Source organism: Tamandua tetradactyla, chromosome X (genome assembly GCF_023851605.1).
Source record: "Tamandua tetradactyla isolate mTamTet1 chromosome X, mTamTet1.pri, whole genome shotgun sequence".
Lineage (NCBI taxonomy): Eukaryota > Metazoa > Chordata > Mammalia > Pilosa > Myrmecophagidae > Tamandua > Tamandua tetradactyla.
This window is the reverse complement of record NC_135353.1, coordinates 137,530,930-137,553,914: the sequence shown is the minus strand read 5'-3', so window position 1 is coordinate 137,553,914 and position 22,985 is coordinate 137,530,930. Positions and strand designations below refer to the sequence as shown.

At 34.2% G+C, this 22,985-nt stretch overlaps 1 protein-coding gene across 2 annotated transcripts in view; it reads left to right on the top strand.

Moving 5' to 3' along the window:
• The window catches only part of CFAP47 (cilia and flagella associated protein 47), a 429,253-nt gene that overhangs the window by 32,554 nt on the left and 373,714 nt on the right, over positions 1-22,985 (top strand). For both annotated transcript variants that reach the window (XM_077144877.1, XM_077144876.1), the window contains exons 9-14: positions 4,425-4,614; positions 5,402-5,612; positions 8,216-8,368; positions 9,015-9,201; positions 9,316-9,412; positions 22,747-22,963. In XM_077144877.1, the coding sequence (XP_077000992.1) occupies positions 4,425-4,614; positions 5,402-5,612; positions 8,216-8,368; positions 9,015-9,201; positions 9,316-9,412; positions 22,747-22,963 (1,055 nt within the window). The remainder of the gene's footprint in view (positions 1-4,424; positions 4,615-5,401; positions 5,613-8,215; positions 8,369-9,014; positions 9,202-9,315; positions 9,413-22,746; positions 22,964-22,985) is intronic.

Here is a 22,985-nt window from a genome sequence, read left to right as displayed (position 1 = left end):
TGAATTGGGTGTTGTCAGGAAGCAGAAGTGAATTCTATTATTGGGTATCTTAGTAAATATTATCAAGAGGAGGGCAGGCAAGACTGAGAGTAAAGCAAACCACGAAACATAAAGCATCCTCTTGTATTAGCTAATGTGAGTAGCTGCTGTTTCTTTACCTAACCAAGGTCATTAAAATGTATTCCTATATTTTCCTCTAAGAATTTTGTAGCTTTAACTATTACATTTTTTTGCACGCTGTATGGCAGGGTCACATTTCATTATTTTTCCATGTGGGTATCCTGTTATTGCAGCACCATTTGCTGAAATTTTTTTGTTTATTTGTTTTGCTTGTTTGTTTCTTTGTTTGGGGGGACTGCATGGACCAGGAATCGAACTTAGGTCTCCCACATGGCAAGCAAGAATTCTACCACTGAACTTTTCTTGCATCCCCTATTACATTTTTCTTTGGGGCGGGGGGTACATGGTCCACGAATCAAACCCAGGTCTCCCGCATGTCATTTGAGCATTCTACCACAGAACCACCTGTGCTCCCCTAACTAGTACATTTTAATCATTCATTTTCAGTTAATATTTTTGATTTATGGTGACTTAAGGGTCCAAATTCATTCCTTTGCATATGGATATCCAAGTATCACCGAAAGATTTGTTGAAGAGACTACTTTTTCTCCAGTGGATAGTCTTGACACCCTTGTCAAAAATCTGTTAGTCACAAATGTATTTGTTTCTGGGCTCTCAGTTATTTTCCATTGATCTATGTATCTACTCTTATGCAAATATCACACTGTTGTTGTGTACTGTAGTTTTGTAATAAGTTTTGAAATTAAGAAGTATGATTCCTCCAGTTTTGTTCTTCATGATTGTTTTGGCTGTTTGGGTCCCCATGCAATTCCATATGTCTTCTTCTTCAAAAAAAAGGCTGCTGGTATTTTGATAGGGATTGCATTGAATCTGTAAATCTCTTCGGGTAGTATTGCCATCTTAACAATATTATGTCTTCCAATCCAAAAACATGGGATACCTTGCATTTATTTAGATCTCCAATAATTTTTTGTTTTTTTAGTTTTGAGTATACATGTTTTTCATCTCGGTTATAATTATTCCTAGTTGGTTGTTCTTTTGAATGCCATTGTAAATGGAATTTTTTTAGAAAGAAATTTGTTTTTTGTCTTTTTGTTTTTTTTGCATGGGCCGGCACCGAGAATCTAACCTGGGTCTCTGGCATGGCAGGAGAGAACTCTGCCTGCTGAACCACCATGGCCCACCCAGAAATTTGTTTTTGGATTGTTCATTTTAAAAGTATAGAAACACACTGATTTCTCTGTGTTGATCATGTATCCTGGATCATTGCTGAATTTGTTGATTAGTTTTAGGAGCATTCTTGTGATTTTCTAGATATAGTATCATGTCATATGCAGATAGATATAGTTTAACTTCTTCCTTTCCAATTTGGGTTCCTGTATTTTGTTTTCTTGCCTAATTTTTTTCACTGGAACTTCCAGTACAGTACTGAATATTAGTGCTGAAAGCAGGCATCTTGTCTTGTTCTTATTCTAAGGTAAACAGTTTTCAGTTTCACCACTGAGTGTGATATTAGCTGTGGGTTTTACATAAATGGCCTTTATCATGTTCATGAAGTTCCCCTCTATTCCTAGTTTTCTTGAATGTTTTAATCATGAAAGCTGTTGTGCATTGTCAAACGCTTTTTTGGCATTTGTTGATATGATGATGTATTTTTTTAGTCCTTTATTCTATTATTATGATGTATTACATTGGACTGATATTGAGGTATTAAACCTAGGAAAAGTCACACTTTTAGGGATTTATAATCCTTCTTACATGTTGCTGTTTTAGGTTTGCTAATGTTGTTTTTGAGGATTTTTGCACTTATATTCATAAGGGATATTGCCCTGTATTTTTTTCCCTTGTGCTATCTTTGACTAGTTTTGGTATCGGAGTAAAATTGGCATCATTGAATGAGTTAGGAAGTGTTCCCTCCTCTTCAATTTTTCAGAAGAGTTTTTTAAAGATTGGTGTTAATTATTCTTTAAAGGGTTGGTAGAATTTACATTTGAAGCCATCTGGTTCTAAGCTTTTCTTTGGCAGTAGCATTTTGTTTACTAATTCAACCTCTTCATTGGTTATAATGGTATTCAGATTTTCTGTTTCTTCTTGGCTCAGTTCCAGTAGTTTGTTTCTTTTTAGGAATTTGTCCATATTACCTAGGTTATCTAACTTGTTGGTATACAATTGTTCATCATTTTCTCTTGTAATCCTTTTTATTGCTGTAAGTTGATAGTGATGTCTTCTCTTTCATTTCTGGTTTTAGTAAATTGAGTCTTCTCTCTTTTATGCTTGGTCATTCTAGCTAAAGTTTTGTCAATTTTGTTGATCATTTCAAAGACCAACTTTCAGTTCTGTTGAGTTTTTCTATTGTTCTCGATCCCTATTTCATTTCTTTATTATTCCCTTTCTTCTGGTTGCTTTGTTTTTAGTTTGTTCTTTTTCTAGTTTCCTAAGGTAAAAGATTAAGGTTTTTATTTGATATTGTTCTTTTTTTTAAATAGACATTTATGACTACAAATTTACTTCTAAGCACTGCTTTTGTTGCATCCCCTAAATTTTGGTATGCTGTATCTTAGTTTTTATTCATCTCAAAGTATTCTCTAATTTCCTCTTTGATTTCATCTTTGGTCCATTGATCATTTAGGAGCATATTGTTTAATTTCCACATATCTGTGAATTTCCCACGTTCCCTCCTGTTATCAATTTTGAATTTTATTCCACTGTAGTTAAAAAACATACTTTGTATAATTTTATTCCGTATAAATCATTAAAGTATGTTTCATGGTCTAGCATAGGTCAATCCTGTGAAATATTCCAGGTACACTTGGGAAGTACATTTATTCTGCTGTTGTTGCGTGGAGTGTCCTATATTGTTCCGATCTAGTCGGTTTGGTATATTTTTAAAGTCTTCTGTTTTCCTATTGAACATATATCTAGCGTTTCCATGCATTTATGAAAGTGGAGTATTAAAGTCTCCAGCTATTATAGTGGAATTGCCTATTTCTCTTTTTATTTATGCCAGTTTTTTCTTAATGTATTTTGGCGCTCTGTCATTAGGTGCATATCTGTTTATAATTACTCTGTATTTTGGGTGTCTTGATTCTTTTATCATTCTATAATGTCTTTGTTCACGGTACTGTTTGAATGGCATACCTTTGCCATCCTTTTGTTTTCAACTTAGCTGTGTTTTTGTATCTTAGTTGTGTACCTACAAGTGGGTTCCTTGTAGACTATGTGTGGTTAGGTATGTTATTAACAGGTAATGCAATTATTGTTTATTTGAGATTTATATCGGCTATTTTGCTATTTGTGTTCTGTAATTTTTATGACCATTTCTTTATTCTGTCATCACTACCGTCTTTTCCATTAAACAGATATTTTGAAATGTACTGTTTTAATTCCTTGTTGTTTCTTTACTGTAGTTTTAAATACATATTTTCTTAATGGTTTTCTTATACAATTGCTCATTAAATCAGATAGAAGGAGAAAAGCATTACAAACGAAAATATATTTATAGTGTCTTATATTTACTTATGTAGTTGCCTTCATCCGTAAATACTATTGGTTATTTTGTCTGGATTTGAGTTAGTTATCTAAGTACATATAGAATGTATTTTATCTTAAATGTCTTCTTTTAGTGTTCTCATAGAACAGGTCTGTTAGTGACACATTTTTTACGTTTTATTTAGCTGGAAACATCTTAGTTTCTACTTCAAATTTGAAAGATTGTGCTGCTAATTATAGAATTCTAAGCTGACATTCTTTACTGCAATACTTTGAATATGTCATCCCACTGCACACTAGACTCCATCTACGGTAGCTATAAAAACCAGCCAATGAAGGGGGAAGAACAGGCTTGAAGTTCTCTAAAGCCCCATCCCCAGATAATTGTCCTTATTTGTTTTGTCTGGCAGCTACCACAGTTGCAAGGCTGTTATTTTTCAAGGCTGTCATAGAGCTGGAGACAGGAGGATGGTCTTAGGGCAAGTTAAAATGTCATTATCTTTACTGTTTTTACATTCTTTTCTTAAATATTCCTCAGATTTTTGCAAGACTTCAGTTAATTCCCAGATTTTTTAAAAAAAATGTGGCAATTTTTTATCAGTATTCTCTTTGCTTTCATGAAGGGGCGGCTTTTTGGCTATACTTACTCAGCCATTCTGGAAGTGCTTCAGTACCATTGTCTTGAATTTTTCTTAATTAATTTTCCGATTAGAAGCACCCAAAAGATTAGTCAATGCTGTATGTGCTACCGTTTGAAATAGCTTTCCGTGACATTTTATAAATAATGTTTTTGGATTTGGTTGAAACTTTTCTCTAACAATATAATATTGGTGATTTTCCTTCTTCTTTTTTAGAGTGTGATGTGTTATTTTGTTCCACATCAAGTTGGAGTCTTTAAAGTGAAGCAATTGGTAGAGATTATTGGTTCAGTGGCAGATGAAAACTTTCAGACCTCATCAATGAAACCTTTTTATCATGTATATTTAGATTTCAAAAGCATTTGCAAACCTTTCACCAAGGAAGTTATGATGAAAATTAATCCTGGTATGCTATTGTGGATACTCACCATTTTTTGTTATTACATGAGTGTTAAAATACTAATTGCTTGTCTATGCATATATAAAATGTGGTCTAATCCAGTCATCTCACCTTTTAGTATGCATCACAATACTTGGAAGGTCTATTAAAACACAGATTGCTGGCTCCATTTCAGCCTTGTCAATTAAATAGATCTGTGGTAGAGCCCAATAATTTGCATTTCTAACAAGTTTCCGATAATGCTGATGCTGCTATCTTGATGACCACGTTTTGACTAGCACTGGTCTACTCAACCATAAAATTACTATATATATATATATATATATATATATATATATATATATATATATATATATCTTTTATATTTCATGCTTTCCATATTTTGTCTAAATCTATAATATATATATGCATTTTACCATTCCAAAAGCTGGATTTTATTACAGCTGCTGTTTCAGCTAATCCTCAATATATTTTTATATGCTGACTTCTGCGAAATTGTTAATATTCAACTATTTTTAACCTGCAAAAATTTCATGTGGACCAAATTAACCCTTCAAATTATCATGCAGTTTATATATGTATGCATTAATTTTTCCAAGGTGTAAGAACTCTCTTTTATGTAGGTCCATTTTTTAAATGAATTATGTGTATTTCATTAATGTTTTTGCTTGATTTGGGGCTTAGCATTTATGTTAGAGCAGTTGAGCTTGTGTACTAATTAATTCATGAGCATTGGTTGGAAAATTGAAATGTAAAATGCCATATTTAAAAATAATATTCAATTCTATGAAAGGTATATCCCCATTGGTCAGCAATCCCACGGGACAGTTCGTGGCCAAAGACTCGGCAAAAAACAACCGTGCACCTGTAGCAATGCTTCAGTCAGCTATGACAGACATTCACAACCATCATTCAAATAAACTGTCAATGAAGGATGCACTGATAGCCTTTCCCAATGACCGAGCTACAAGTGTCAGGTCTGGAGAGCAGAACAAAAGTTTCAGGTAATATACAATATTAAAAACTCAACATTTTGAAAGACAAATAATCAACCTGATATGCAGAGTTCTGATCACATCCACTTAAACAAATTATAGCAATGATAATAATAATAATAATGAAGTTTTCCAATTTTCTTTTACGTAAGGGGAGCTTTATGTTGAACACCACTGTATTAGCTTTAACCTCTCATCACCGCTACTGTGTACTTGCCAGGAAGTGTATACTGTACCAGATGCTTCTTAAAACATGCTACATACAAGTATAGAAGAATGATGGATATAAACACCTTTGAAAAGTAACAAATCCTGAGTTATCATGTTCATTAAGTATGGCTTAGAGCTTGAATTTAAGTAAAAAATAATTAAAATAATGTAAAGTCAATTGTCATCACCATATCACCGTTGTCTTTGTTATAACTTTTCCCAAATTGATCTAAAACCTTCCCAAAGAGTGGTTTTAATAAGTGGTGTTAAACCTCAATTTAGATTTATCGAGAACTCAAAGAAATTGCTACACTGTCAGCGGTTAATGCAAAGTAACCCAGGCATCCTGAATGCTTTTATCTGGACCTAAACCCAGAGGTGGATTTCTTTTCTGCCTGCTTATATGCTACCAGTAGGCTTTCTCCACTAGCCTTTCTCTTTGTTGAGTCATTAAACTCTCTTCAATCTGCAGACAAACGATTTGATTTTTAGGCCAGAGTTGTTTTATTATCCACAACTGAAAAATTCTGTGTTTATCTATCGTCTTTCTTAGTATGTTATTTTACAAACCTTCTACATTAGACTTTCTCTTTATATACATTTGACTAGTACAGAAAAATAGAGAACAATAAATATCACCCAGATTCCATTTTAAGTCATTATTTAGCATAAGAATGTAAAACCTCTTTCCAGCTCATTGCAACCATCTTACCCTGTAGAGCTTGCTGCTGGAAACAATTTTTTCAGTATCCTTTTCAGCTATTTCCAATGCTTATACAATTATGTCTATATAGACTTATAATATGCTAACGCTTTATTTATGCTGAAGTCAATATTAATAGACTTAGTCAATATTAATTAGACAATCTAAATAGGCAAGTTGTTTTTTTTAAGAAGGCTAATCATTTCCTATTTATTCCATGGCTGTAATTAATTTTCTCAATGAACTTTTCCATGCTGACAGAAAAAAATTAGCCCAATTCTTTTCTAGCTAGCAATTAGTAACTTTATTTAATGAAATTTTGTAGTGTGTTAAAATTGCTGGTAAATATAATTGTTATTTTATTTTTTATGCATTTTAAATTTTCAATTTTTAAGAAGATAAATGAAGAAAATAATATAGGAACTTTTGTTGTTTTTGTCAACTTCAATATGCCCTGTGTCTAGAATGGTGTCATACAGATGGTAGGCATTTAGCAAATATTTATTGAATAAATATGTGATAAAAAATGCTTTGTTTACCTAGTAATTTTGTCCTCCATACTTTACATATTTTAAAAAATCAGTTATTCCGAGCTGCCGAGTCATTTCTTGCTGTTTATTCTTTAAAGAGTTGATAAGCATTTAGACTTGTTAATAGTTTTTTTCACTTAGAGCATTTGCTCTACTACTTTGTCCTATATTCCTTTCTTATCTAGGGGCTTTAGAAATAGGAATTATCTCTAGGTTCAAAAGATGATTAAGGCTTCCAGAGTCTAAAGGGAAATTTAAATATAAAACCGATCTTTGAATAGCTAAGCATTTTGGTTCTCTCTTACTGTCTCACTCTCTAGAGACTAAAGTCAGTTAATGCAGTCTTATTGAAAGCATTGAGGAATTGTTGAAAAAAGGGAGAAATATATAAAATTTAATTTGATTCTGGGACTAATAGGTTTATATTTGTGAGTGAACTATTGAGGGTAAGAATCTCAATGATTAACAAAATGCACTGAGGATAGAAGGTAAACCAAAGCAAGACGGCTAGAGTAATTGTACATTTTCTTCTATTTTATTGACAATATGAACTGACTGTGAAGAAAGGGGATGAAAACAGATGAGTGAATATGAGATATAATTTAGTTCTACAGTTCTTTTATGGATTACTTTTTCTATATACATTTATTGTTATTCATGTTGCTCATGAACTCTGAGGTATTAATAAAGTAGCATGTTTATCAAATTATTCATTAGTCTATATATATTTTTCTAACTTTTATCACAATGATTGAGACATAATTAACTTTTATGAACCACTAATTTTATTCACATCTATTCTTTAATGTCCTGTCTGTGATCTAGAATTCTCCAAATTACCTACTTTACTTACTCCTCAAAGGTATGTTGTAAGTGCCATTAGATCCCAGTAACCTTAAGAAGAAGACATTTTCTCTTCTTAGAGTAGGATAAATTTAGATTTCCTTGTAGTTCTAGAATAAAATGTGTCATAATGTAGAATAAAATATGAAGGTAAAAACTAGAATTTGCGCACTGTTAAATGTCCAACACCTGGCATAGAACTCGGCTAGGAAACACTCAATAAATACTGATTGGATAAATGTATGCATATATATATGTAAAACATTTTTCTATCACCTATCTACCTGTATATCTATCTATCAAAACATTATTTATTCATATTTCAGGACAATTTTCACAAAGATTCCAAGATATAACTATGTGGATCCTGATTTTGCATATACTGAATTTGAAAAAATAGAGAAGAGAGCACATCAAAACTACTATTCAGATTATATTAAATATTTAAGAAATGTGCGCCTGTGTAAAAAAGCAGAGAGGTAAAATTCACTTCCTCATATAATATGAAAAAGATCATTGTGTCTAAAAGTCAGTATTTTTTATTTTCTTAATTTATTTTTTATTTTTAGTGATTTAAGTAACATTTTAACATAGGAAAAAATCCAAACATTGAACTACTTTCACCTGGGTTGTTTCCTTTGTTGCTTTAGATTTGGAGATATCTTAAATGGGATCTCCAGAAGTAAATTCTGGGGCCAGGGATTCCAGAATAAGTGATTTATGGAGAGTGTGCTCTTGGGAGAAGCAAGATAAGGCCAGGGTAGGGGGGGGGAAAGATGTGTTTCAAATAAAATTTACTCTCAGACTAATCCCCAACGCCTCCAAATGATGCCACATAACTGTTATTTCCTTGAGCCAAAGCCCACCATGTTTTGTATTCCATATCCAGTGGGCTCTGACTTGGTGCGGCGCGATGGGCATAGCTTCCTGGATAGGTTTTAGGGAAGCCCCCCCCCCCCCGCCTTAGTAGAGGGCAGTGTTCTACAAATGAGTGCACTAGTCTGATAAGTGCATATGCGTAGGACAGTAGCAGTGTGCTCTATAAGGAACTATTTGGATTTACAAATGAAAAATATATTTTCTAAAGTTGGCTTCAATTTATTTTTATTGTTTTCATTTTGATAGGAAATGCACGTTTTCATATAATGAGACAGACATAGGCATACAGCCAGGATCAGGTCTAAAGTCACCCTCACTGTCAGAAGGGGAAATAGAAGAGGACATAAATTCAGGAGAGGATGAGATCAAAGCTACCCGATTACTGAGTACCAAGCGTATGGCATCCAAGGAAGTAGAGTCCCTTGGAAGGAAGGCATGTACACTATTTTATATTTGTAATGCGATGTGAATTCTTAAAATAACTTTTGCTAACAACTAACAATTAATATTAATGCTGGAAATTTTTTTTAATTGTGATTTGTCACAGATTCTTGAAGGACTTAAATCAGACCCATCCACACCCCAAGAAAAACATGATTGTAGCCTAATTTTGACATCAAAGCAAATCCATCAAGTAATTGTTGGTAAGAATCTAGAAAACTGTACTGTGGCTTTGGCTTTTAATCAGTTTTATTGAAATAAAATTTATGTTCCATAAAATGGTGAATTTTAAGGTATGTTAATGAATTTTACTAAAGGTACAGAGCTGTGCAACTTTTATCACAATCCAATTTTAAAATACTGCCATCACACTCATGACCATATGTACTTACTACCTATTTTCACCACCAGCCCCAGGCAATTATTAAATAACTTTTCTTGCTATTGCCTATTCTGAACATTTCATATAAACGGAAAGGTACAATATGTGATATCTCATATATTGCTTCTTTGACTTAGTGTAATGTATTTGAGGTTAATGCATGTATCAACATATGATCCTCTGTATATCTGAGTAGTATTACATTTTATGGGTATATCTACATTTTGTTTATGTTCATAGTGATTTTTCCAGTTTTGAATTATAAATAAGATTGCTATGAATGTGCACATGAAAGTCAATGAGTAACGTATGTATTATTTCTTTTGGTTTTGTTCCTAGGAGTGGAATTGCTGGGTTGTATGGTACATTTATATTTAACTTTTCCCAAAACTTGCAAATTGTTTTCCAAAGTAGTGGCGCCAAGTCAAAATCTCTCCAACAATGGCTGAAAGTTCCAGCTCTTCTGCATTCTCACCATCACATTATCGTCTTTCTTTTTGATTATAGTCATATTAGTGGATGTGGAGTTCTGTTTCATTTTGGTTTTGATTTGCATTTCACCAATGAGGAAAAGTGTTGACTGTCCTTTCATGTGCTTATGTATCTATTTAAATCATATAACTTTGAAGAAATAGCTTTCAAAATATTTGACCAATTTCTGATTTGATTCAAAAATTTGTCTTTTTATAGAGTTGTAAGAAGTCTTTATATATTCTGCATACAAGTCCTTTATCAGATATATTATGTCCAAATACTTTCTCCAAGTCTATAGCTTATCTTTTATTTTTCTTAATGATGTCATTTAAAGTACAAAAGTTGTTAATTTAGGTGAAGTTGAATTTACAAGTTTTTTTTCTTTTATAGATCATGTTTTGGTATGATTCTCAAGAAATCTTTGCCTAACCCAAACCCAGAAATATTTTCCTTATGCTTTGTTCTAAAAGTTTCATAATATATGTTAATTTTTGTCTGGGGGGGGAGGGTGAGTTAAACGTTTGCATTCATATTTTAAAATATGGATATCTATCCAATTGTCACAGCATCTTTCCTTGAAAATACTCTTTTCCTCATTGAATTGCCTAGGCACCTTTGTCAAAAACTAGCTGATATATGTCAGGGTTTATTTCTGGATTCTCAGTTCTGTTTTACTGCTCTTTATGCTCATCATTAGGACAGTTCTACACTGTTTTAATTACTGTAGATTTATAATAACTATTGAAATCGGTAAATCTAAGTCCTCCAAATTTGCTCTTCGTTTTCAAGATTGCTTTGATTATTCTGGTCTTTTGCCTTTCCATATAAATAAATAGGATCTTATCCCTTTGACTGCCTTGTTCCCCAGATCTCTCTGTTAAATTTCTGGCTCCTCTGACAGTCTGTTGCTAGCTTCAATCAGCATCAAGACCTCAGGTCAAGATGTTCGACTTCCCTGAGTGTTTGCCACTGAAATCATTAACATTTTTGATAATGCAACTGGGTATGGGATTTTCTTCCCCCTACTCCAATTAAAGCCATTCTATTCCCACTGAACTATAGAGCTAGCTGTAGGCAATGGGAACACCCGAGGCTAACCTCACAGACTTGTATTTTCTTACAGAGGTTTAATAGATATTCCTGAATAAATGTTTCTCAATTTGTTGCGTGCTTTTGGTCAATTTTCTGAGCCTTTAAGTGATTCTTTTTGAGCATTTTTGTCCAATTTTATTGTCACTTCTTGGAGAGAAATAATACTGAGCGCTTCACCGAGTCAATATGTGTAATAAGCGAGGAAGGCTCTGAAGTGAGACCAAACTGGTTTTGAGTCTTTGATTCTGTAACTTATTAGCCCTATAACATTAGGGTTCATGTTTGCGGGGTTCAGTTTCTTCATTTGTAACCTGGAAAATTTTAAGATTACCTATCTCAAAGGATGGCTGTGGGAGCTAGTGGGATAATGCAGGTAAAGTGCTGAGCTTTGTGCAGCACACAAAGTAAGTGCTTAGAAACTGAAAGCTCGTCATCCATAAAATGAGTATTATACTTTAGGAAATGCTTTTCTGTCATTCTTTGATTCCTTTACTCATTGTTTTGGTTTGCTAAAGCTGTCAGAATGTAATATAGCAGAAATGGATTAGCTTTTACAATGGGAATTTATTAGCTTACAAATTTACAGTTCTGAGGCCATGGAAATGTCCAAATTAAGGCATCAAGAGGAAGATACCTTCTCTGAAGAAAGGCTTCTGCCATCTGAGATTCCTCTGTCAGAGAGCAAGGCACATGGCCAGCTCTGTGTCCTTCACTCCTGGTTTCGTTGCTTTCAGCTTCTGGTTCCAGTGGCTTCTTCTGTGTGCTCTCTCTTATCTTCTACAGGGTTTTTCTCTCTAAGAACTCTCAGTTTTTTCTGTCCTTTATCCTTTGATAAAGAACTCCAATAAAAGGATTAAAATCCACCTTGAATGGACTGGGTCACATCTCAATGGAAATAACTTAACCAAAATGTCCTACCCACAATAGGTCTGCACCCACAGGAGTGGATTAAAAGAACATGGCCTTTTCTGGGGTACATAACAGCTCCAAACTACCACACCCATTGAGTAATTTACACATGATAATTAAATGTCTGCCACATACCAGACAAAATTTTAGGTGCTTGGGATATAGCAGTGAAGAAAACAGAACAAATCCCTCCTCTCACAGAGATGATATTTGGGTAGAGGGGAAAAATAACACCTGTCAGTATATAATAGGCCAATGGTATACATGATATGAAGATAAATAATGCAGGATTAAAAGATAGAGGACAATGAGGTGTTTTGTGGAGAGTCTGTTTTAAACAGTGTGGTCAGGTTCCCTGAGAGGTATGTTTAGTAGAGACAAATATCTATGTGATATGAACACATTAGAAACTTGGACTATCTGTGAGCTGGGAAAGCAAGTGTTTATTCTTTCTTACCTTTGCAGAGATGTTGCACAATTTCTATCCTTAGGCCATTTTCACCAAGCCTATAAAAGGATGATTATGGTGAAAGGACTAGTGGCTATACTCCTAAGAGGGACTTACCAATTCCTTTTATGCAGGGTTAGGTGGGTCTAGGGGAAATGTGGGCAAAGGATGATTATCATGGATGGCTGATTTCTGTCTAGGGAGAATCCAGCACACAGAACACCAAATGCCACCTCTGACATTCTTCAGACTAGTGGTGATATCCAATGTGAGGCAAGGCCAGAGGTAATATAGGGGCTGGTAATTAAATGTCTGGGTGCTGGTGACTGGAGTTGGCTCATTACAGTGAAGTCATAGGTCTATAATAACTGCCTGAGAAGGGGGTGTAACTCTGGAGAAAGGGGTTGGCAAAGGCTGATAGAGGTAATTGGTATCCCACACTAGTCACTGAAATTCTAAATGGAAAATTGCACCCAATTTCTTAAGAGAACTGGAACTGAATTTCCCTAACAGAGTCACAGTAAGACCTTTGAGACATTCATTAGTTCATTTCCTGTTTGGGATATTTCTACAGTTCATTTCAGAACAAACATTATTAACTGTACATTTGTTTTGTATCAGGTATATGCTGGGTGTGGACTTTATATCCCGGGTGTGGACTTTATATCCCAGGAACATACTACTCACTTTTGGGTTGTAAGTTCTCTGTACCTTTCAAAAGGATGATTGATTAATTGGCTAAACAAATCTATGCAAATGTGAAAAGGAGCAAAGTTAGAAGATAAAAGTGACCTTCAGAGTAGCCTATTGACTCTATTTGAAATCTCTCAGCCACTGATACCTTATTTGTCACACTTCTTTTCCCCCATTTTTTTAAGATGGCATTTTTGATCCCACATCTTACAGTTTTTTGTTTTATTTATTTATTTATTTTTTACTGCCTTGGTTTTGGTATTACAGTAGTATTGCTTCTGAAAATTATTTGAGGCAGTCAGGAAGTTTTCCCTCCTATTTCATATTCTGGAAAAGGTTGAGTAGAATTGGTGTTGTCTCCATTTTGAATGTCAGGCAGAATTCTTTAATGAAATTGTCTGGGTAAGGAGATTTCTTTTTCAGACTATTGTTAATCTAGGGAAGAACTTCTAGAAAAGATGGCAGAGTTGGGAGCTGTGGTGCTCACTTCTCCAAAAACAACAAGTGGACAGGTAGAAACTGTTTCAAACAACTGTTGTGAGGCTTTGGAGGCAGGCAAACATTGTAGAGCAGCAAGGGAGCAATGCCATGAAGAGGCTGAGACATGTGGTAAAAAAAAAAAAAAATATATATATATATATATATATGTATATATATATGTAAATATCTCAGTGGCAATTTCTGGCATCATTCCCCCATTCAAGAGGTTACCGCTGTAGATCTGATTCCTGGCTGGCTGCTGTGGAGTGGGGGGTGGGAGTGGAAGCCCAAGAAGAGGGAGGTGGCACGGCTGAGAACTGATCATGGCTTTGGATTGGCAAATTTGGATTGCTGAGTCCTGGTTTTGAACTGCAGTTTTGGCCTGCCCTGACAGAAGCCAACTTGGTGGATTATTTCAATCCTTGCTCCAACAGGGGCAAAGGTGGTGAAAGTTCACAGAAGCCGTGCCTCCTGAGGACTGCGGAGAAAACTTGCTAACGTGTGCTATCTGCTCGGCAGGCTAGAAAAGCACAGTTTGAGTAGCTGTCCAAAAGACTTTTGAAATCTTTCCTGACCCAGGCTTTTTGGAACTGGTCTGTGACCCTTTTTTGGGTCTCAGGTCCCACTGTGGTTGGAAAATACTGATTTGAGAAATTCTTTCTGGAGTGACCCTCCTCCCAGAATGTGCGCTCCAGGCAAAGCAGGTAGAGGCAATGAAATGAGAGCAAAACAAAACAAAAAAACTATAAAGACAAAATGTAAACAACCACAATAGATCAAGAGTCCCAGATTTTTCTTCCTCCAGACAAGAAACCTTCCCACTGGTGGTGAGACAACTTCACAAATAGTGCAATTTTAAAAGATTGCACTGCATACTCAGGGCAAGAATCAGATGAAGAAAAGCTGAAAAAAATATGATTAAACATAGGCAATTCTAAAGGCCTAGAATAAATTGACAGAAGTGTCAAAGAAGAGCTTTAACATAAAGCCAATCAATATTAAAACCCCAGGCAAGAGAGAGAAACTGACGTTCAGAGGAAACTGATCAAGATAATCAGATGCCTAGATATCAGCAAAAATTGCAAGAAATATGAAAATATAGCCCAATTAAAGGATTAAAAACTTCAGGGGAGATGCAGAATTTAGAACAACTAATCAAAGATGTTCAAATGAATCTCCTAAATCAATTCAAGGAGGCAAAGGAAAATATGGCTAGAGACATAGTATATCAAGAAGACACTTGGTAAGTATAAAGAATAATTTGAAAGTATGGAAAGAAACATATCAGAACTTATGACAATGAAAGGCTCAATAGAATAGATTAAAATACCCTGTGAAGCATATAACAGCAGATTTGAGCAGGCAGAAGAAACAATCAGCAACTGGAAGGAAGTAAAATAGAAACAAACAGAATAGATAGAGAAAATAAAGGAAAAAATTGAAAAGGGTCTCAGTGAGTTGAATGACAGCACAAAGCAGACAAAAAAATTCATCAAGGTTTCTCAGAAGGAAAAGAGAAGGGAAAAGGGGCAGATAGAATATTTGAGGAAATAATAGCCTCAAATTTCCCAACTCTTCAGAAAGACATGCATGTCCAAGAAGTACAACGTACTGCAAATAGACTAAATTCTAATAGACCTACTCTGAGACACATGCTAGTCAGAATGACAGATGTCAACAATTAAGAGAAAAGTGATTATCACATATGAAGGAACAATAACAGATTAAGTGCTGATTTCTCATTAGAAACCATGGTAGCAAGAAAGCAGTGGTATGCTATATTTAAAGTACTGAAAGAGGAAAACTCCCATTCAAGAATTTTTATTTGGCAAAACTGCCCTTCAAAAATGGGGAGAGTTTAAAATATTCACAGATAAACAGAAACAGAGAGAGTTTGTCAGCAAGAGAACAGCCCTACAAGAAATACTAAAGAGAGTTCTGCAGGCTGAAAGGAAAAGACAGAAGAGAGACATATGGAGGAGAGTGTAGAAATAAAGATTACCAGTAAGGATAACTAAAAGGACAAAAAAAACACAAATACAACATGACAAGTAAAAAACAAAGGATAAAATGGTTGAAGTAATAACTGCATCTACAATAAGTACATTGAATGTTAACGGTTTTAGTTCCCCAATCAAGAGACACAGAGAAGAAAAATGGATAAAAAAGTATGATCCATCTATATTCTGTCTAAAAGAGACCCATCTCAGACACAAGTACACAAACAGGTTGAAAGTGAGAGGTTGGAAAAAGATATTCCACACAAACAGTAACCAAAAAAGAATTGGGGTAGCTATGCTAATATTGGATAAAACAGACTTTAAATGCAAAGCTATTATAAGACAAAAAGAACACTATGTATTAATAAATGGGGTAATCTACTAGGAAAAAGTAACCATCATAAATATTTATGTACCTAACCACAATGCCTCAAAATACATAAGGCAAGAACTGCAAAACTGAAGGGAGAAATACATATATCTATAATAATAGTTGAAGACTTCAATGATCATCATATGTCAATATATCAATACATAGAATATCTAGACAGATGATCAATAATGAAACAGAGAACCTGAATAATATGATAAATGAAATAGACATAACAGATATATATAGATTATTGCACCCCGAAACATCTGGCTATTCATTCTTCTCAAAAGCACATGGATCATTCTTAAGGATAGACCACATATTGGGTCACAAAATGAATCTCAATAAATTTTAAGAGAGTGGAATTATACAGAGCATTTGCTCTGACCATAATGGAATGAAGCTGGAAATCAATAACATGCAGAGAACTGGAAAATTCACACTTATACAGAGGTTAAACAACACGCTCTTAAGCAATCAATCAGTGGGTCAAAGAAGAAGTTGCAAGAGAAATGACCATATATCTTGAGATGAATGAAAACAAGAATACAACAATAGAGAAAATTGACAAAACTAAAAGTTGATTCTTTGAGAAGACCAATAAAATTGGCAAATCCCGAACCAGACTGTAAAAGAAAAGAGAAAGTGCAAATAAATAAAATTAAAAATGGGTGGGGGCAGAAAGAGGTCCTTTAATCCTGTATAGATTATTGTATGCCTGGATCTATCATAGAGTATACTAAGCAGATAATCAAAAAGTATTGGCAGAGTCCCCTGAGGGATGGGAGAAAGAATACGGAACTATTAAACCTTACTATCAGGGAATCCCCTGATACTGTGTCAAACTTTAAGGGCACCCAAATCAATAGGCCATGCTCTCAATCATGAGACCAAAAAAGGGCGGGGGGGAGAGGGCATTACTAATGACCTCTCAGTAATAAAAAGATTCTTAAGAGGCTACTATAACAATTTTATGTCAACAAATTAGACAACCTAGATGAAATGGACAAATTCCTAGAAACACTCAAACAACCTACACTGAATAGAAGAAAAAGAACATGACAACACAACGATTACGAGGAGAGAGTTTGATTCAGTAATCTAAAACCTCCCAACAAAGAAAAGCCCTTCATTCCAAGAAGAAGTAACATCAATCCTGCTGAAACTCTTCCAGAAATTCAAATTGATAGAAACACTACCTAACTCATTTTATGAAACCAATATCACCCTACAACCAAAACCAGATAAAGATAGTACTAAAAAAAAAATTACATACCAATTTCTCTTATGAATATATATGCAAAAATAATGCAAAATAATACTCGCAATTAAAATCAAACAGCACGTTAAAAGAATTATATACCATGATCAAGTAGGTTTTATCCCAGGTTGCAGGGGTAGTTCAACACAAGAAAATCAATGTATTACACCACATTAACAAATCAAAGGGTATAAACACAATTATCTTGATTGGCACAGAAAAAGCATTTGACAAAATCCAGTATCCTTTCTTGATAAAAACATTTTGAAAGATAGGAGTAGAGGGACACTTCCTTAACCTGATAATGAGTGTATATGAAAATCCACAACGAACATTGTACTCAATGGTGAAAGGCTGAAAGCTTTCCCTCTAAAGTCTGGCACAAGATAAGGATGCCTACTGTCACCACTGTTATTCAACATTGTGTTAGAAGTTCTAGCTAGAGCAGTTAGGCAAGAAAAAGAATTAAAGGGCATCCAAATTGGAAAGGAAGAAGTAAAACATTCACTAATTGCAGATGGCATGATCCTACATATAGAAAGTCCTGAATAACTGACAGCAAAGCTATTAGAGCTAATACATGAATTCAGCAAAGTGGCAGGATACAAGATTAACACGATAAAATCGTAGAGTTTCTATACACTAATAATAAGCTGAGGAAGAAATTGAGGAACAAGACCCATTTACAACAAGAACATAAATAATCAAACACCTAGGCAAAAAGTAACCAAGGAGGTTAGGACTTGTACACAGAAAACTACAAAATACTGCTAAAAGAAATGAAGAAGACCTAAATAAATGGAAGGGCATTTGGTGTTTATGGGTTGGAAGACAAAATATCATTAAGACGTCAATTCTATGCAAATTTATTTAAAGATTCGACACAAAATCAATAAAAATTCCAATAGCTTACTTTGCAGAAATGTAAATGCCAATCATCAAATTATTTGGAAGGGTAAGGGGTCCCATAGAGTCAAAAATATCTTGAGAAAAATTAATGAGGTAGGAAGACTCACACTTCCTGACTTTAAACATATTACAAAGCTATGGTGGTCAAAGCAGCATGGTACTGGCATAAAAATGTTTGACATCGCTGCCACATCCACTCACCTGGGACAAAATAATACAGTAAATGGTGCTGAGAGAAGTGAATTTCCATATGCAAAGGAATGAAAGAGGATCCTTATCTAACACCTTATGCAAAAATTAACTTAAAATGGACCACAAAGACCTAAATATAAGAACCAAGAACATAAAATTCCTAGAAGAAAATGTAGGGAAGAATCTTTAAGATCTTGTGGTAGGCAATGGTTTCTTAGACTTTCCACCCAAAGCACAAGCAGTGAATGAAGTTGAAGGACTCATTATTCCTGATTTGAAAACTTATCACAAAGCTACAGTAGTCATTACTACATGGTACTGGCACAGGGGCAGACATACTGACCAATGCAATCAAATTGACGGTTTAGAAATAAACGCTCATAGCTATAGTCAGTTGTTATTTGAAATAGTTGCCAAGTCCACTTAATGGGGGAAGAATTGTCTCTTCAACAAATGGTTCTGAGAAAACTGGACATCCACATGTAAAAGTATGAAGGTGGACGCCAAGTCAAATCATACAGAAAAATTAGCTCCAAATGGATCAAAAACCTGATTATAATTACTAAAACTATAAAACTGTTAGAAGAAAACATGCATAAGGAGGCATCATCAGAACCTTGTTTTAGGCAATGATTTCTTAAACTTTACACCAAAAGCATGAGCAACACAAAAGGAAAATAGATTAATGCGACTTCATCAATATTACAAGCTTTGTGCATAAATGAACTTCATTGTGCCAGTAAAAAGACAACTTACAGAATGGAAGGGTATATTTGGAAGGCATGTTTCTGATAATCATTTCATATCCAGAATATATAAAGAAATCCTACAGCTCAACTACAAAAAGCAAACAAATGAATTAAGAAATGGGCAAAAGACTTTAATAGACATTTCTCCAAATAAAATATGCAAATGGACAAAATGTACAAGAAAAGATGCTGAACATCATTAGACATCAGGCAAATGCAAATCTAAAATGCAATAAGCTACTATTCCACACCCACTAGAATGTCTATTATTATTATTTTTTGTATGCTGTATGGCAGGGGTCACATTTCATTCATTTTCCATACGAGTATGTCCTTATTGTAGCAGCATTTGTTGAATTTCTGTTTGTTTTTTTTTGTTTGTTTGTTTTGGGAAGTGCATGGGCCAGGAATCAAACCTGGGTCTCCCGCATGGCAGGTGAGAATTCTACCACTGAAATACCCTTGGATCCCCAAATGTCTACTATTAAAAAATAAAAAAAGGAAAATCACAAGTATTGAAGAATACATTAAAAAATAAGATCACTCATTGCTGGTGGAAATGTAAAATATTATCCCCTGTGTGGAAGACAGTTTGATGGGCCCTCTAAAAGTTAATTACAGAATTTCCATATGATTCATCATCCTGCTTGTAAGCATAGAGCCGAAAGAATTGGAAGCAGGGAGTTGAACAGATATTTCATGCTCATAGCAACATTATTCTAAATTGTCAAAAGATGGAAGCAACCCAAGCGTCCATCAACAAATGAATGAATAAAATGTGGTGTATACATACAATGGAATATTATTCAGTCATATAAAGGAATGAAGTTCTGATAACATGTGTTCTAGTTTGCTAGCTGCCAGAATGTGAGATACCAGAAACAGAATGGCTTTTAAAAAGGGAAATATAGTAAGTTGTTAGCTTACAGTTCTAAGGCTGAGAAAATGTTGCAATTAAAACAGATCTATAGAAATGCCCAATCTAAGGCATCCAGGGAAGGATACCTCAGTTCAAGAAGGCCGATGATGTTCAGGGTTTCTCTCTCAGCTGGAAAGGTATATGGCAAAGCCTACTAACTTTCTCTCCCAACTTCTTATTTCATGAAGCTCCCAGGGAGGCGTTTGCCTTCATCTCCAAAACTCGCTGGCTGGTAGACTCTGCTTCATAGTTCTGTGGCATTCTCTGCTCTCTTGGAGTATTGTGGCTTTCTCTCTTGTTGTTCTCTAGCTTTTTCCAAAGTGCTTCTTTTAAATAATTCCAGTAAAACCAATCAATACCTACCTGGAATGGGTGGAGACACGTCTCCATTTAATTAAGTTTAATATCCACATTTGATTGAGTCATATCTCCATGGAGATAAGCTAATTAAAGTTTCCAATAGAACAGTACTGAATAGGGATTAGAAGAAACCATTGCCCCCACGAGACTGATTAGGATTAAAACATGGCTTTTGTAGGGTACATAAACCCTTTCAAACTAGCGCAACATGTAATACCACGAATGAACCTTGAAGACATTGTGTTGAGTGATATGGGTCAGGCACAAAAGGATAAATATTGCATGATTTAATTGCTAAAATATAGTTAGAATAAGCAAGCTCATGGAGTTAGAAACTAGAATACGGATTACCAGGGGCTAAATTTGGGGTAGGGAATGTGCACTTAATGTTTAGTTGGTACAGAATTTCTGTTTGAATTGAAGGAAAAGTTTTGGTAATTGGATGGTAGTGATGGCAGTACATAATTTTGAATATAATTAACACCACTGAATTATGTAAATGAATGTGGTTAAAAGTGGAAATTTTAGGTTGAATATGTGTTACTAGAATAAAAATTTTAAAAAATACAAACAAAAAAGGAAACGGCTGTCTTTTCAACAACCAGTGCCATAATATTTGAGCCACCTTTTTAAAAAAAGAGTTTGTATCTGTATCTACCTTGATACAAAATAGCTAAGTGAAAATAGATTTCATAACCCATGTGTTTCTTTTCCTGTGGAAAGAAATATGAGAAACAGATATGTGCGGCCGTGGGTTAGATAAAGATTCCTTCAAAATGAAATGAAAGGGCGGGCCGCGGTGGCTCAGCGGGCAAGAGTGCTTGCCTGCCGTGCAGGAGGACCCCGGTTCGATTCCCGGCCCCAGCCCATGTAAAAACAAACAAACAAACAAACAAAATATAATAAAACAAGAAAATGTTTAAAGATGTTTCCCTTTCTTCCTTCCATCCTTCCTTCCTTCTCTGTCTTTCCTTCCCTTCCTCCCTCTCTCTTTAAAAAAAAAAAAAAAAAAAAAGAAATGAAAGGCTTGATCCATAAAAGAACAAATTGATAAATTGGACAAGATCAAATTTGTGTATCTCTGCTCTTCAAAATATACTGTTAATATAGTAAAAACAAGCCTTAGACTGTGAGAAGACATTTGCAAATTATATATCTGATAAAGAATTTTAAGCACAGTAAACTTTCACGAGTAAATTTAAGGAAAATAAATAAACTAAACTAAAAAAGTACAAGAAGTTTGAACAGACACCTCATCAAAGAAGATACATAAATGGCAAATAAGCATATGAAAAAATGCACAGTATCATAAGTTATCTGAGAAACTCTAAATAAAACCACAATGAATTATTACTATATATCCGTCAGAATGGTTTGTATACACACACACACACACACACACACACACACCTTGACCATTTCAATTTTTGCTGAAATCAGAAGGAACTAGTACATTTATACACTTCTATCTGGAATGTGAAATGGTTCAACCACTTTGTAAAACACTTTGGCAGTTTCTTTTACATTTAAATATAAATCTACCATATGATTCATTTATTTCTCTCCTAGGTATTTATCCAGGAGAAATGAAAACATATATCCAAACAAATACTTGTACATAAATGTATATAGTGGCTTGAATAGCCCTTAACTGTAAATGATCCAAGTTTCAATCAACAAGAATAGACAAATAATTATATTCATATTCAATGGAATACTATTTAGCAATTTAAAGGGATGGTCTATTGAAATATGCAACATTGTGCACTTTCATTTTGTGCAATTTTCTGTATGCCAGGTTTACCTCAATGTAGTGTTAAAAAATCAGGGGAATACATAATTATTAAAATTATTACAATATAAAACATTTTAGCATTTCAAATGAAAGCCTTTATGCATTATGGGAAAATTTCAAATTTCTGTGAATTTTGTATGAGATGCGATAATTGTATTTATTGGGAGAGAGAGGCTTTGTAATTTATAAATTTGCATACTAAAATATGTTACAATTTATTTTACATACAATTTATGTAAAATTATGAGTGTTCATAATTTTTGCCATATAATTCTCTGTTAATTAGAATATATTTATAATGAATTTTACTCAATAACCTCTAAAGAGAAAATTATGGTATTTTAGATATAAAAGCTTGGTCAATAATTTCTATTGTAAAATTGTGTTTTTATAAGTATCATTTTTTGGATGTTTATTGATCAAAATATAGCATGAAAGCTTATAAAAATAAATTACTTCCTTTGTCAATATTAAACTTAATAACTCTTTTCATTATTTCAGGGCCCTCTGTCCTTAACTTTGGTGATGTTTGTGTGAATTCAACAAGTACTCATCTACTTCATATTATTAATATGCTATCCATGCATGTTTTGATCCAGTTAGATATTGATTTAGAAGAACTTCAGAAGACCAACCAATTTTCATATGTGATTCCACCTACAACCAGTACTTATATTTCAGTGGTATTTGAATCACCCACCATTGGAAAATTTTGGAAGTAGGATTTATTCTCTAATTTC